Source organism: Zootermopsis nevadensis, unplaced genomic scaffold, assembly GCF_977971745.1.
Source record: "Zootermopsis nevadensis isolate Lab colony 2312 unplaced genomic scaffold, Znev_1.0 Znev_ptg000019l, whole genome shotgun sequence".
Classification (NCBI taxonomy): domain Eukaryota; kingdom Metazoa; phylum Arthropoda; class Insecta; order Blattodea; family Termopsidae; genus Zootermopsis; species Zootermopsis nevadensis.
In genome coordinates this window covers 458,793-476,225 of record NW_028259151.1, presented here as the reverse complement: position 1 = coordinate 476,225, position 17,433 = coordinate 458,793, and the positions used below count along the sequence as shown (strand labels likewise).

The 17,433-nt window shown below is 37.2% G+C and overlaps 1 protein-coding gene across 5 annotated transcripts in view; it reads left to right on the top strand.

Annotated features, from left to right (window-relative positions):
- The window catches only part of dpy (fibrillin-like protein dumpy), a 385,379-nt gene that overhangs the window by 172,205 nt on the left and 195,741 nt on the right, over nucleotides 1-17,433 (top strand). For all 5 annotated transcript variants that reach the window (XM_087351382.1, XM_087351381.1, XM_087351380.1 and 2 more), the window contains exons 40-43: nucleotides 1,932-2,183; nucleotides 3,789-3,926; nucleotides 5,552-6,343; nucleotides 7,005-16,505. In XM_087351382.1, the coding sequence (XP_087207508.1) occupies nucleotides 1,932-2,183; nucleotides 3,789-3,926; nucleotides 5,552-6,343; nucleotides 7,005-16,505 (10,683 nt within the window). The remainder of the gene's footprint in view (nucleotides 1-1,931; nucleotides 2,184-3,788; nucleotides 3,927-5,551; nucleotides 6,344-7,004; nucleotides 16,506-17,433) is intronic.

Sequence of the window (17,433 nt, the reverse complement as noted above, 5' to 3'; positions counted from 1 at the left end):
GATTAAAATATCATTTTACGTTCCTTATCGAGTACTCGATTTACATGTGGAACATTTACGACATGTTTCGGCTATATATAGCTGTCATCAGGTGTTATATTATAAACTTTTTAACTGAATTACTGATTTTTACTGATATTTAATGATTTTTAGTTTTCATTTTTTCTTATCATGTTCTCGTCCTTCATATTGTATCTTCATCCGTTGTTGTGTCGCATGTCCATTATATGATTGTATTTCGTAGTGATGCCAATGTTGTGTATATTGGACCAAGAAGTAATATCGTAGCAGTAGATTGGAGTTATACTGTATCGGATCGTGGCTGGTTACCGAAATTATAAGCAAAATTATTGTTTTATATATTTTAATCTTTTGGTTCTTAGAGATCATATTAGAAGACAAAATATTTTGAACTAAGAAGGAGCAATTTGGTAGGTTACAGTAGAATATTAGGTCTAGTAACTGTAAATAAACCTGAAATTGAGGAAAATGTATGTGGACACCCAGCATATCCTGTGTCTCTATTCTTCAAACATTTTGATAATCAGGAACAATGTTCACCATGTTTCAAGGCTCATCATCAGTCTGTGCTCACTCTTATATAAACAAAAATTATGTTTCATCATCAGAATTTTTCTGATTGTCCATAAGAAGGGTGAGAACCTCATTGACATGCTAATCCCATTTCTGCTGTTATTAAATTATAAGCTTTCCAGGGAAATAAAATTATTGTAGAAGATCTGTCTTTTGAGTGTTTAGATGATTTTTATCTTCTTGAAAGCATTTCCAAATGCTTCATCTGATTTTATTATTTAGGTTGTAAGTAAATCAATAATGTGACCTGTACAACTGGTCAGTGACATTGTTGAAACATTTGAGTGTGATTTTTTACTCAGAACATCAATAATCATAATAAAAAATTACTGGTGTATCATTGCTGGCATCAATAAACTTCATTGAATGTTGCAGCCAAGTGGTTAGCATTCCTATTTCATATTTAAGTGGTCCTGGAGACTGGTTAACTTTACTAATTTTTTTCATGGTTTTTCTCAATCCATCTAATGTAAGGGTAGTTCATTAAATTAATCATCTACTGCTTCCTTCCACGTTATTTACATTAATCATTTTGCTGTTCATCACTTTATAGTCTGAGCTACTGACATTGTTAAATAAACCACATAACTTCACTTAGTTTCAGGAAATTAAAGATTATCAAATCATGGATTCTAAGGATAGGAAATTTTATCTTACTAATTTTAATCAGTAGAGCATAATTACTTGTTTATTATAAAGTTAGTGCTGGTCCTGCCATATATATACATTCAAAAAATACATTGATTGGGTGTGTTTGTTATAGATGTATATTTAAAGAGTGTAAAATGTAATAATTTTTGTGCCCAAGACATAATTCTAAGTAAAGTAATTATAGTTTAGAAATCAAATTGTTCATATAAATTAAGCTTTATCAATCATGCATCACAAAATTCTAGCAATCCAGCTGGTCATGCATTATGGTAGCATATCACTATACCCCAGAGTTAAAGTCTAGTTGGCAGCCCCATAGTATGGAATTTTAGCCTTTATTGTCTATGTGAAACTGCTTACATGACATCCAGCTGGCCATCCACTGCACTAGCATATCACTAAACTATTAACCCTGATATCATATGGAAAAAGATAAAAGCTATATTTTAAGTTGAAATGGAATTTATTCATCCATTTTAGTCATACAGTGTAGATCTTTAATTTATAGGCTTCGTCTCACATTATGACACTATCTTTCTGGTTAGTACAATATTATATAACATAAATGGCTGCAATATATTGAAAATTTTGTGTATGTTAAATAAGCAGAAATTAATTGTTGAGGAGAAAAAGTTATTTTTTTTATTTTCTTTTATTTATTTCTACATCATTGTTTCTTCTTTCAGGTGGAGACCAGTGTTTACGAAACCCATGTGGAGATAATGCAAAATGCTGTGATACCCAGGGTGGTTTTGAATGCACGTGTGTGCCTGGATGCACAGGTGACCCATATCGGGGCTGCCTGTGTCAAGGACTTCAAACAGACTTATGTAGAGACAAACACTGTGGAGTGAATGCTGCTTGCCGGGTTATTAACAACAGGGAACCTGAATGCTATTGCCCCAATAACTATCCTGCTGGGAATCCGTATATTGAATGTAAGGAAATCCAAATTTTAAATCACAAAAATGTTAATATAACTGATTTGGTAGTTTTTATCATGCAGGTTTTCGACCAAGTTTATGTTACAAATGTAATATATATTTAGTCTTGTTCTGGCATTGTTTTCATGAGAAATGTATTGATGGGTGGAAAATCTTCCATTTACCTGTGTTATCTCATCCTTTACCTCAACTCATTTCCCATATTCTTAATATCACCAGTCACTCAGGCCAAATTGTTCTTTGGTTATATTTCCAAGGCTCTTCTGGATACTCTACAGTCATCTTTCAAATATGCCTATCAATTGGTGTTTTCTAATATCTAATTCTGTTTATTCAAATTCTTTTCTGATTGCCTCATTCTCAATTTTGTTATTTAAATTTTTTTGTGGCTTCTTCAAAATTTCTTCTCAGTTAGTTTTCCCCCTTTCTGCTTGTCTGTGTTCAAAAACAAATATCTTTATATATCTATGAGTTATACCGTCTTTTGACCTCCACTTTACAACCAACAAAATTATCGGTTTAATTGGATTCTTCTGTTTATCTCCCTTTGAATCTTCCCCAAGTTGTTCATTTCACAGCCCAAAAACATAAACCCCTTTTCATATTTTGCTATAGTGTCATTGATTTTATCTTATCACTATGCAGTGTGTTCACTGATAAACTGGAATGAAACTCACTTCCTGGCTTCTGGTAGGAACTGCATGCCAAAACACTACAAGATTTTCATAATACAAGTCAGGTATCGCTCCATAAAACATTAAAGTCAACATACCTTTCTTAATAAGAGATGCTGAAAATAATGTTCCTGTACTTTTTAAATGGGTTGAAATTTACCACTTTGTGATATTGGTTGTTGACAATTTCAAGATGCCAATCTCTTCTGTAAGGCATCTCAATTTCTGTGAGATGTGTTCTAACTTATCCAGTTTTACTGTTTTAAAAAGGAATGTTTTTGATCATTATGTATATACACTAAATGTATGTGAATTTCTTGGTATCTCTTTGATTTACCAAAGGACCTATCTTGTTGGAAATAAATTTGGTCAGTGGTATCAATGTACAAATAAATTATAATCACCTATAATACTACTCTTAACATTAAGAAATTTAAAGTTCATTATTTGTATTTAGCTGTGGACAACTTATTTTAGTATGAATTATTTAAATTATATATTGGAACAAAAATAAAACATGTCTGCCTTTCCTGGCATGAAAAGTGTCAATAAAAATTGAGAAATGAAATATATTTCTGAGTAATATTAATTTTGTCAGTATCATCTGTTCTTGGAAATTGATTTGATCAAGTCAGTTGCACCAGCATAAATAATATTATTTAGATTCTTCAATAATGTTTTTCCTCATTGTGACAAAGGATGATTTAATCAAGATAGAATTATCTCTGTGTATGAAATGTTAGGGATAATTTTAAAGTTTGTGGTTTATTTCCCTTGAGTGATTGCTTAATTCTAATGTTAGTCTTCCTCATGTGATTATTATGGGGAAATATTGTTTATATTTGCATTCTACTTATATTTCAATGGTCCTTGTTTTATTATTGATAATATTTCATGTCTGTTTTTATATGTTTTCTTAACACAGGTACAACTGACCATACTCCAACTGACTGTCGCACTGAAGGTTGTGGTAAGAATGCTGAGTGTATACGCGAAGGAGTTGCATTTGTGTGTCGCTGTCTGCCAGGAACAACAGGCAGGGCTGAGGTTGAGTGCCATTCAGGTAGGACAAGGAACACATAATTCTAACAATTTTGATTTCACAGGCATGGTGACAACTCTGTGTTTCAGTTGTTTTGCAGAAATGATGGTGTTAACATTGTGTTTGACAAGTCATAACTATGCCTAAATTTTGGAATCAAAATTTTTTCCTTCAAATAATATTTAAAATGTATAATGATATGGTGTATCCTGAGATACTCGTACAAGATTAAATTCTCAAATTCCTATACAGATGAAATTGTCTATCCTGGAAATTCTTTATATGATCTTCTGTTTTGCTGATTCCACTTTTGGCTTATTAAGTGCTGTTGTTAATGATTTATTTAAGTGTTCAGTAAGGTGATTTGAACCAGAATGTCTCTAAATTTTTGGAAAAGCACTGTTTATATTAGAGAGAAATTACAAATGTCTGCAGCATATAATTATCAACTTTGCATACATTCCTACATTTTTTCTGACTTTTATTGTCTGATAACTTGTAATGCTAACTTTATTCTTGAACACATAGTATATGACATGGACAGTAAAGTGTCCTGTTGCACAGCAGTTGCATTAACATTTTTGCAGAACTTCTGTGAATATAGACCTGTAGTGAAGCTCACAGTTTTGTTTTGCACGAGCAGTAATGATGTAACCATGTATGTTCAGTATGCTAAGAGGAAGATGGGTGGAAAGTAACACCAATTAATTTGTGTTTAGAAATGCATTCAATCACAATAATCAACAAATAATATCACTGTCATATCATGTTCCTCACTGTAGGTTTTGTACATATGTGCACAGTGGAAAGTGCTTCCTTCATCATCATTCCATTAGATATAAATCATGTGGGATGTTACCACAGTATTCCAATCTGTCTTGTCGCTAACCTTGGCTCACAACATTACAGTACCATTTGCTCCTACACATGTAAATTTTGCAAGTTTTAAAGTTGGTTGGATGTCCTCTTGAATTGGTAAACATAATCAGTATTGTAAAGAATAGCAAAATTCTGACAAACATTTTGATTAGCATCGTGATGCTGATATTTATGGTGTTTTAATTGTATAAGATGCTTGTACTTTGGATTATGTGAATGGTGAAATAGTATTTGTAAATCATGTACATTCCACCCCAATTTCATCTTCAAGTATTTGCACTAAGTAGCTTTGTTTTCAGTTTCAGCAGTAGTTAGTGTAAGATTTTTATAGATGTCCTGTAAAGAACTCAAGATTGAGATGTGTACATATTGCAACATGGTAATCACTACTCTGCTACATTGTGTTACTGATAAGTCAGATTGGGAGCTGTGAAAGGAGCATTCTCACATTGGTCTGTATTCTAAATTAGAGTGCTGCATCCCCTTCTCCAAACCACCTGGCTCAAATGGGGCTTGTTTGTAAATATTTCAGCTTGTGTATTATCTTTAGTTCTATGTGTTGAGATATGGAGTAAATCACATGGCTTCATCTCCTTCATTAGTCTTGTCTCGGACTGTCCTCACCACCAACACAGAACGCATGTGTTACAGTATATTTTGTGTGAGAAATGTTTCCTTTCACAGTTCTTACAATTGCTTTTCTTTTTTTCTCCTTTCCCCCAACCACTCATAACTATGCTTCCCTGCTGGCCATGTGCAAATATTAGAGAGCATATGTAGCAGTGATAATGACTGTCCAAATGAGAAAGCCTGCTTGAACAATCAGTGTATAGACCCATGCACTCTAAGAGACTCATGTGGAGAGAATGCCTTGTGCCAGACAGTTCTGCATAGACCTCGGTGTTCATGTCCACAATGCTATGTTGGGAGACCACATATATCTTGTCAACCAGATCTAAAGTGTGAACCACCAGGCCCTATTACCACTCAGCCCACTGTAGGTTGTGTGTCCGATGAAGACTGTGCTGATAATTTAGCATGCAACAGGGAGGTGGGTGATTGTCAGGACCCATGCAGAACAGCTCCAGTTTTTGTATGTGGTGCAAATAAAAAGTGTGAAGTACACAGACATCGTCCTATGTGTGTTTGCAAATCGGGTTTTGTGGTGAATGACATGGGAGAGTTAACTTGTGCTCCTGACCACATTGAGTGTTCTCGGCATGAAGAATGTGCCTCAAATCTGGCATGTATTGATAGCCAGTGCCAGAATCCTTGTACTGCATCAAGAGTGCCTCCCTGCTCTGCGGACAAGACATGTGGTGTTCTGGACCACCATCCAGTCTGCATCTGTACCCGCAACTGCAATCCATCCCTGTCCATCTGCCTACGTGACAACGGTTGCCCGCCACAGCTAGCATGCCATGGCTACCGGTGTATGGACCCCTGTGTCAACGTTACCTGCACAGATGACGCTCCTTGTTTTGTGGAGGAGCACAGACCTGTCTGCAAATTCTGTCCCCCAGGATTTGTCACAGACTCAAAATATGGATGTCTCAAAGGTAAAGAGCAAATTGAAAAGCAGTTATATCCGGTTATCTGCCGAAGACATGTAATAAGATTTAATTTCTGAAATTGTCCGGGAATTTAGAATAGACTAATGTTGTCATAATTTGGTTTGGGCTTAACGGTTAAAGCAAAACTAATGGAAAATAATCAGATGTTACACCTAAAATGTTAAAGTGGAACACATGTTAAGATTAAACTAATTTAATGTATACTTGGTATAGGACACCTAGAATAAACTCTACAATAGGGATTAAATGAGGACTCGGTTTATTCATTCTTAACATGTTTAGTTACATTGGAAAATACTTAAGCAGGCCTATCTGGCAACAGAAAACCTTGATAATAGAAGCATATGTTTCCTCTTCCTCTCCCCTGTTAATCTAGGCACTCTTACAATTCTTCCCTATTTGTACCTGTCTAACTTAACTTGAATAATCTGTACAGTATCTAACTCACTCACACTGTAGATGTTTGATAATTCAGCAGTTTAGAACTGTGTTCTGTTTTGTACAGTAGCAGTATTAGTAAATCTATCAGTAATTTATTCATACCTTGTTAAACTATCATCTCTTCTTCATACCAAAACATGTACATATTTAATAATATTGTAAATATTTTGTGTGTATATATGTATATTGTATTGGTTATTCACAGCAGGTGTCAGCACAAGTACGTCACCATCCGTTACATGCACGTTGGATGTCGAGTGCACAGATGCACAGGCCTGCATTAGCGGAGAATGCGTAGATCCTTGCACCAACAACTGTGGTCTTGGTTCTCATTGTAGGGTACAGGCACACAAACCTATATGTTTCTGTCCTGAAGGTTATGAAGGTGATCCTGCTATTGGATGCTCACCAATAGTAGGATATACCACAACTAGCATGCAGGATAATCTCACTACCACACCCATACACACTGAAATAACAACACATTTACCAGGTAATGTCTCAACCATATTGAGTCCTAGTGTCGGAAGACCAAGTACAGAATTTCAGATGGCTGTCACTGAACCAACGGAAACATCATTGTCTTCACTAATTACTCAGACATTAAGAACTGTAACTAGTAGTATTCCTATCATAACGACTGAGAAGACACAGACAACTGTAAAAATGACAGAACATATATCAACAATTACAGAAGGAAGTACATATGAAACAACAGCAAGACAGACACAAAAACAAGAAGGTACAACAGAATATGAAAAATCAACTATTTCACATACATTATATGTCACAAATGAACAAGGAACTACTATAAGAGGAATTTATTCCACTTCACAAAATATACCATCAATGAGTATAGTTACATCAACTAGGGGTAGTAAAGCTGAAACCACAGGAACAGAAATATCTGGAACAGAAAGGCAAACAATGAAAACAGGTCCTGAAGATATAACTTTAACTAACAAAATTGAAACACAGACAGAAGCTGCAACTATGTCAGTCAAAACAGAAACAACAGAATCACATACTGCCTATCCAACACCAGGTGAAAGGAAGTATGAGACAACTGAAGGTACACGAGAATTGTCATCAAGAAAACACACTCAATTGGCAGAACACCCGACTACACAAAGACCTTATGTACACCCCACAGTTTCAACATTTCAGTTTCAAACCACTCCAAGTGTAGGACTGTCAGTAGGCCCAGAAGTAACAACTTCAAGAAAGCCCTCTGAGATTGAACACATAACAACAGAAATTTATCACACATTCAGAACAGCAAAACCAGAAGAACTTGGAACAACTTCTCAGACAGAGCAGACAACAATTGAAAGATCAGGAAAGTATGAGACAACTCCAGCTTCTAGTACAACTGAAGGTCAGCAAATAACGTCACAGAAACAGACTGAAGTCACAGAACATCCTTCTACTCAAAGGCCTTACACACAACTCACAGTTCAGCCATCTCAGTTTGAAAGCACTGCAAGAGAAGGAATATCAGAAGGTCCAGAAGTAACAACTTCAAGAAAGCCCTCTGAGGTCGAACACATAACAACAGAATCTTATCGTACATACAGAACAGAAAAACCAGAGGAACTTGAAACAACTTCACAGAGAGAAGCAACTGAGACAGAGCGGATGACAACTGAAGGATATTTTACTTATCCATCACCAGGTGAGAGTAAGTATGAGACAACTCCATTTCCTGGCCAAACTGAAGGTCAGGAAATAACATCAAAGAAACATGCTGAAGTCACAGAACACACCTCTACTCAAAGGCTTTATACACACCTCACAGTTCAACCACCTCAGTTTGAAACCACTGCAAGGGAAGGGATATCAGAAGGTCCAGAAATAACAACTTCAAGAAAGCCATCTGAGATCGAACACATAACAACTGAACCTTATCTCACATCCACAACAGAAAAAGCAGAAGAAATTCAAATTACTTCACATACAGAAGCAACTGAGACAGAACAGGTAACAACTGAAGAATATTCTACTTATCCATCACCAGGTTCAGCAAAGTATGAGACAACTCCAGTTTCTAGTGCAACTGAAGGTCAGAAAATAACATCACAAAAACAGTCTGAAGTCACAGAACAAACTTCTACTCAAAGACCTTACACACACCTCACAGTTCAACCACCTCAATTTGAAATTACTGCAGGGGAAGGAATATCAGAAGGTCTGGAAATAACAACTTCAAGAAGGCCTTCTGAGATTGAACACATAACAACTGAACTTTATCTCACATTCACAACAGAAAAAGCAGAAGAAATTCAAATTACTTCACATACAGAAGCAACTGAGACAGAACAGGTAACAACTGAAGAATATTCTACTTATCCATCACCAGGTTCAGCAAAGTATGAGACAACTCCAGTTTCTAGTGAAACTGAAGGTCAGAAAATAACATCACAAAAACAGTCTGAAGTCACAGAACAAACTTCTACTCAAAGACCTTACACACGCCTCACAGTTCAACCACCTCAATTTGAAATTACTGCAGGGGAAGGAATATCAGAAGGTCTGGAAATAACAACTTCAAGAAGGCCCTCTGAGGTCGAACACATAACAACAGAATCTTATCGTACATACAGAACAGAAAAACCAGAGGAACTTGAAACAACTTCACAGAGAGAAGCAACTGAGACAGAGCGGATGACAACTGAAGGATATTTTACTTATCCATCACCAGGTGAGAGTAAGTATGAGACAACTCCATTTCCTGGCCAAACTGAAGGTCAGGAAATAACATCAAAGAAACATGCTGAAGTCACAGAACACACCTCTACTCAAAGGCTTTATACACACCTCACAGTTCAACCACCTCAGTTTGAAACCACTGCAAGGGAAGGGATATCAGAAGGTCCAGAAATAACAACTTCAAGAAAGCCATCTGAGATCGAACACATAACAACTGAACCTTATCTCACATCCACAACAGAAAAAGCAGAAGAAATTCAAATTACTTCACATACAGAAGCAACTGAGACAGAACAGGTAACAACTGAAGAATATTCTACTTATCCATCACCAGGTTCAGCAAAGTATGAGACAACTCCAGTTTCTAGTGCAACTGAAGGTCAGAAAATAACATCACAAAAACAGTCTGAAGTCACAGAACAAACTTCTACTCAAAGACCTTACACACGCCTCACAGTTCAACCACCTCAATTTGAAATTACTGCAGGGGAAGGAATATCAGAAGGTCTGGAAATAACAACTTCAAGAAGGCCTTCTGAGATTGAACACATAACAACTGAACCTTATCTCACATTCACAACAGAAAAAGCAGAAGAAATTCAAATTACTTCACATACAGAAGCAACTGAGACAGAACAGGTAACAACTGAAGAATATTCTACTTATCCATCACCAGGTTCAGCAAAGTATGAGACAACTCCAGTTTCTAGTGAAACTGAAGGTCAGAAAATAACATCACAAAAACAGTCAGAAGTCACAGAACAAACTTCTACTCAAAGACCTTACACACGCCTCACAGTTCAACCACCTCAATTTGAAATTACTGCAGGTAAAAGAATATCAGAAGGTCCACAAATAAAGACTTCAAGAAAGCCCTCTGAGATCGAACACATAACAACAGAAGTTTATCGTGCTTACAGAACAGAAAAACCAGAGGAACTTGAAACAACTTCACAGAGAGAATCAACTGAGACAGAGCGGATGACAGCTGAAGGGTATTTTACTTATCCATTACCAGGTTCAGGAAAGTATGAGACAACTCCAGTTTCTTTTACAACTGAAGATCAGGAAATAACATCAAAGAAATACACTGAATTCACAGAACACACTTCTACTCAAAGGCCTTACATACGCCTCACGGTTCAACCACCTCAGTTTGAAACCACTGCAGGGGTAGAAATATCAGAAGGTCTGGAAATAACAACTTCAAGAAGGCCTTCTGTGATTGAACACATAACAACTGTACCTTATCACACATTCACAACAGAAAAAGTAGGAGGACTTCAAACGACTTTACATAGAGAATCAACAGAGACAGGGCAGATGACAACTGAAGGGTATTCTACTTATCCATCACCAGGTTCAGGAAAGTATGAGACAACTCCAGTTTCTTTTACAACTGAAGGTCAGCAAATAACATCAAAGAAACACACTGAATTCACAGAACACCCTTCTACTCAAAGGCCTTACATACGCCTCACGGTTCAACCACCTCAGTTTGAAACCACTGCAGGGGAAGGAACATCAGAAGGTCTGGAAATAACAACTTCAAGAAGGCCTTCTGAGATTGAACACATAACAACTGAACCTTATCACACATTCACAACAGAAAAAGCAGGAGGACTTCAAACGACTTTACATAGAGAATCAACAGAGACAGAGCAGATGACAACTGAAGGGTATTCTACTTATCCATCACCAGGTTCAGGAAAGTATGAGACAACTCCAGTTTTTTTTACAACTGAAGGTCAGCAAATAACATCAAAGAAGCACACTGAATTCACAGAACACCCTTCTACTAAAAGGCCTTACACACACCTCACGGTTCAACAACCTCAGTTTGAAACCACTGCAGGGGAAGGTATATCAGAAGGTCTGGAAATAACAACTTCAAGAAGGCCTTCTGAGATTGAACACATAACAACTGAACCTTATCACATATTCACAACAGAAAAAGCAGGACTTCAAATGACTTCACATAGAGAATCAACAGAGACAGAGCAGATGACAACTGAAGGGTATTCTACTAATCCATCACCAGGTTCAGGAAAGTATGAGACAACTCCAGTTTTTTTTACAACTGAAGGTCAGCAAATAACATCAAAGAAACACACTGAATTCACAGAACACACTTCTACTCAAAGGCCTTATACACGCTTTACAGTTCAACCACCTCATTTTGAAACCACTGCAGGGGAAAGAATATCAGAAGGTCCAGAAGTAACAACTTCAAGATGGCCCTCTGAGATCAAACACATAACAACAGAATCTTATCGCACATTTGCAACAGAAAAACCAGAACTTGAAATGACTTCACAAACAGAAGCAACTGAGACAGAGCAAATGACAACTGAAGGATATTCTGCATATCCAACACCATGGGAGCAGAAGTCTGAGACAACTGAAGTTCAGGGTATAACTGAAGGTTCACACATTTTGTCATCAATGAAATACACTGAATTGACAGAACACCCAACTACACAAAGGTTTTACACACACCTCTCAGTTCGACCACCTCAGTTTGAAACCACTGCAAGGGAAGGGATATCAGAAATTCCAGAAGTAACAAGTTCAAGAAATCTCTCTGAGATTGAACACGTACCAACTGAATCTTATCACACATTCACAACAGAAAAAGCAGAAGGACTTGAAACGACTTCACAGAAAGAATCAACTGAGACACAGCGGATGACATCTGAAGGATATTCTGCCTATCCAACACCAGGTGAAAGGAAGTATGAGACAACTGTATTTCCTGGCACAACTGAAGGTCAGGAAATGACATCAAAGAAACAAGCTGAAGTCACAGAACACACCTCTACTCAAAGGCTTTATACACACCTCACAGTTCAACCACCTCAGTTTGAAACCACAGCAAGGGAAGGAATATCAGAAGGTCCAGAAATAACAACTTCAAGAAAGCCCTCTGAGATTGAACACATAACAACAGAATCTTATCATGCATACAGAACAGAGAAACCAGAAGAACTTGAAACAACTTCACAGAGAGAATCAACTGAGACAGAGCAGTTAACAACTGAAGGGTATTTTACTTTTCCATCACCAGGTTCAGGGAAGTATGAGACAACTCAATTTCCTAGCACAACTGAAGGTCAGGAAATAACATCAAAAACCCACACTGAAGTCACAGAATACCCTTCTACTCAACAGCCTTACACACGCCTCACAGTTCAACCACCTCACTTTGAAACCACTGCAGGGGTAGAATTATCAGAAGGTCCAGAAGTAACGATTACAAGAAAGCCCTCTGAGATCGAACACATAACAACAGAATCGTATCATGCATACAGAACAGAAAAACCAGAAGAACATGAAAAAACTTCACAGAGAGAAGCAACTGAGACAGGGCAGATGGCAACTGAAGGATATTCTGCCTACCCAACACCAGGGGATCAGAAGTATAAGACAACTGAAGTTCAGGTTGCAACTGAAGGTCCGCTTGTATTTTCATCAAGGAAATACACAGAATCAATGGAACACCCAACTACACAAAGACCTTACATACACCCCTCAGTTTCACCATTTCAGTTTCAAACCACTCCAAGTGTAGGTCTGTCAGAAGGTCCAGAAATCACAAGTTCAAGAAAGCCCTCTGAGATTGAACACATAACAACAGAAATTTATCACACATTCAGAACAGCAAAACCAGAAGAACTTGGAACAACTTCAGAGAAAGAAGCAACTCAGACAGAGCAGACAACTGAAATTTATTCTACTTATCCATTGCCAGGTTCAGGGATGTATGAGACAACTCAATTTCCTGGCACAACTGAAGGTCAGGAAATAACATCAAAAAAACACACTGAAGTCACTGAACACCCTTCTACTCAAAGGCCTTATACACGCCTCACAGTTCAACCACCTCAGTTTGAAACCACAGCAAGGGAAGGAATATCAGAAGGTCCAGAAATAACAACTTCAAGAAGGCCTTCTGAGATTGAACTCATAACAACTGAACCTTATCACACATTCACAACAGAAAAAGTAGAAGGACTTCAAACAACTTCACATATAGAATCAACTGAGAGCGAGTGGATGACAACTGAAGGGTATTCTACTTATCCATCACCAGGTTCAGGGAAATATGAGACAACTCAATTTCCTAGCACAACTGAAGGTCAGGAAATAACAACAAAAACACACACTGAAGTCACAGAACACCCTTCTACTCAACGGCATTACACACGCCTCACAGTTCAACCATCTCGGTTTGAATCCACTGCAAGGGAAGGGCTATCAGAAGGTTCACAAGTAACGAGTACAAGAAAGCTCTCTGAGATCGAACACATAACAACAGAATCCTATTACACATTCACAACAGCAAAACCAGAAGAACTTGAGACAGAGCAGACAACTGAAGGTTATTCTACTTATCCATCACCAGGTTCAGGGAAGTATGAGACAACTCAATTTCCTGGCACAACTGAAGGTCAGGAAATAACATCAAAAAAACTCACTGAAGTCACTGAACACTCTTCTACTCAAAGGCCTTATACACGCCTCACAGTTCAACCACCTCAGTTTGAAACCACTGCAAGGGAAGGAATATCAGAAGGTCCAGAAATAACAACTTCAAGAAGGCCTTCTGAGATTGAACTCATAACAACTGAACCTTATCACACATTCACAACAGAAAAAGCAGAAGGACTTCAAACAACTTCACATATAGAATCAACTGAGAGAGTGTGGATGACAACTGAAGGGTATTCTACTTATCCATCACCAGGTTCAGGGAAATATAAGACAACTCAATTTCCTGGCACAACTGAAGGTCAGGAAATAACATCAAAAAGACACACTGAAGTCACAGAACACCCTTCTACTCAAAGGCCTTACACACGCCTCACAGTTCAACCACCTCAGTTTGAAACCACTGCAGAGGTAGAAATATCAGAAGGTCCAGAAGTAACAACTTCAAGAAAGCCGTCAGAGTTCGAACACATAACGACAGAATCTTATCGCACATTCACAACAGAAAAAGTAGAAGAAATTCAAACGACTTCACATACAGAAGCAACTGAGACAGAGCATGTAACACCTGAAGGATATTCTACTTATCCATCACCAGGTTCAGGGAAGTATGAGACAACTCATTTTCCTGGCACAACTGAAGTTCAGGAAATAACATCAAAAAGACACACTGAAGTCACAGAACATCCTTCTACTCAAAGGCCTTACACACGCCTCACAGTTCATCCACCTCAGTTTGAAAGCACTGCAGGGGTAGGAATATCAGAAGGTCCAGAAGTAACAACTTCAAGAAAGCTGTCTGAGATCGAACACATAACAACTGAATCTTATCGTGCATACAGAACAGAGAAACCAGAAGAACTTGAAACAACTTCACAGAGAGAAGCAACTGAGACAGAGCAGATGACAACTGAAAGATATTCTGCCTATCGAACACCAGGGGAGCGGAAGTATGAGACAACTGAATTTCAGGGTACAACTGAAGGCCAACGAATAATTACATCAAGAAAACAAACTGAATATGTTGTACGTCCAACTACTCTTACAGTTACTATGTATCCAGCACATCCTTCAGAGCAAACAATGACACATAGAGCATTAAATACTGTACATCCTGAAGTTGAGCATGTAACTACTGAACAGTCACCCTCCTCTAGCACCATATACAGCTTCACTGGGGCAGGTGTGAAATATAATGCTACTAAGTCTGGAAGAACGGATGCTTATGTTACGGTATCATCCAAAGTTAAGGAATCTTTGTCCACTGATAATAGAGATAGAACAGTTTATTATGTGTCTCCTAGCTTAAATGCAAGTTATACACCAGAATCATTACAATTTCAAAACAAAACACCAAGTATCTCAAATGTAACACAGGAAATGCAGTCATCTACTGGTACATATACATTAGCACACATAGTTGAAACAACAATGTCTTATGCTGAGCACCAAATTACTGAAGGTAAGAAAGGAACAAAAATCATTAGCTCAGAGAAACCGAAATATACTCCACAAACTGTGAAGCCCCTGCAAAGTATTGCCACAGTACAAACTGAAGAACCTTTTATTAGTGTAAATACAATGGTGGCAGTGCAGACTACACCAACTCAGCAGTATACAGAAATTCCAGTATCTCTTCTTGCAAGCAGTACCTTAAATGCAACAATTAGTGAAGAAGGAATTAGTTACAGTAAGGTAACTGAGTTTCCTTATGAATACTTAACTGGGACATCTACTGAGCTGTTTACCAAACATTCCTCTTCTACAAAACAAGTTACAGGAGAAACTGAGTTCCCATATGGATATACACCCATAAAAGAAACTGAAACCCCTGAAATATACATTTCTACTCCAAAATATGTCACAGGAGAAACAGAAGCAAGTATCCAATACACAAGTGGAACACCTGGAAGATACACTTCTACAAAAAAGGAAATTTACACAACAGAAGGTCTTATTGGTTCAACAGTAAGACCACATTATATAACAGTGAGTGTTCCTGAAAAGATTGGAATCACTGAAACACAGTCTTCATATACTAATCACACTGTGACAGTGTCTGCAGTGGAACAATCAACTGTGCACATTCATGAATCAAGTAGCATCCCTACTGTTATAACTGAATTTGCAGAATATTCAACAAATCCAACATTTATGCCACCAAGCTCTAGTGTTGCTACAGTTTCAACAATTTTGAGGACTACTAACATTCCTCTCTTACAATCAACAGCTGAACCAAAGACAACTGTGATGGAATCAAATATGACAAAACAGACTGAGCCACCTGCTGTTTCTACAACTGTTAGGCCATTAGAGACATGTATATCTGAACTAGACTGTTCATATGATATGTCATGCATACAACATAATTGCTTGAACCCATGTGATGCTTATAAACCATGTGCCATGGGTGTGAGATGTGTAGTTAGATCGCATAGGCCTGTCTGTCTGTGCACCAAATCTGAGAACCTGACTGCTGCCTCTGTTGAATGTAGAACACTCCCAGGTAAACACAAACCCAATCCCCCATTGAAAGAAAAACAATAAAATGAAACTTGGGAGATGTACAAGACAGCTGCCCTACTTTGCACTTGCAATATCTGTCTGGCTCTTCTCCCCTCAATAAGAACTGCTTTCCTCAAATATTATAGGTGTAAGCAATCCTCTTGAGGAATTGTCACACATATTAATATCTTATATTTTGTTCATCATGTGCATATAGTTTTGTACATTAATCTTGGTGGAGTGCTAATAGTGTCATGTAATACTTTGGAATTCTAAAAGATTGGTATCCTCTATTAAAAATATTACTGTTTGGCCATGAGTATCAAAATTATAACTCTTTTTGTGTGTAGGACTCATGTATCCCAATAATTTGAGTAATTTGTAGTTATTTTGTATCTTTGTATTAAGTGTACTATAGTAATAGGAAGGAAGTGTAAGAAACATGATTTACCATGCTCTGGTTAATGAAGTTTATATGAATAATAAACACTGAAAATGTTGACAACTCAGGAGTCTGCATAAATTAGTACATGAACCAGTAACAGCTTAGGTCTCTGTAAGTGATGTAAAATATAGTATGTAATTAGTTTCCTTAATTTATCTTTTTTTCCAAAATATTATGACGGGAGAAAATACTAGAGAAATTAAAGTGGTTTGTTTTGATATTTTATTATAACTTGAACACTGTATATCTCTTTTGATTTTAAGTAGTTTTAGCCGTTTTACCATTTCCTTCATGGAATTCTTCTTATATTGGTTTTTAAATATTCATTCCAAGAAGCTAATTGAAAAGCCATGAAAATGTGTTAAATACAAAGCTAAGGGCAAATTATGATATCCAAAACATTTCAACACCAAATTCTGTTGTATCGTCTACAGCACCATTTCAATTTACATTATAAATTTAAAAACCTGGTAAAATATAAATA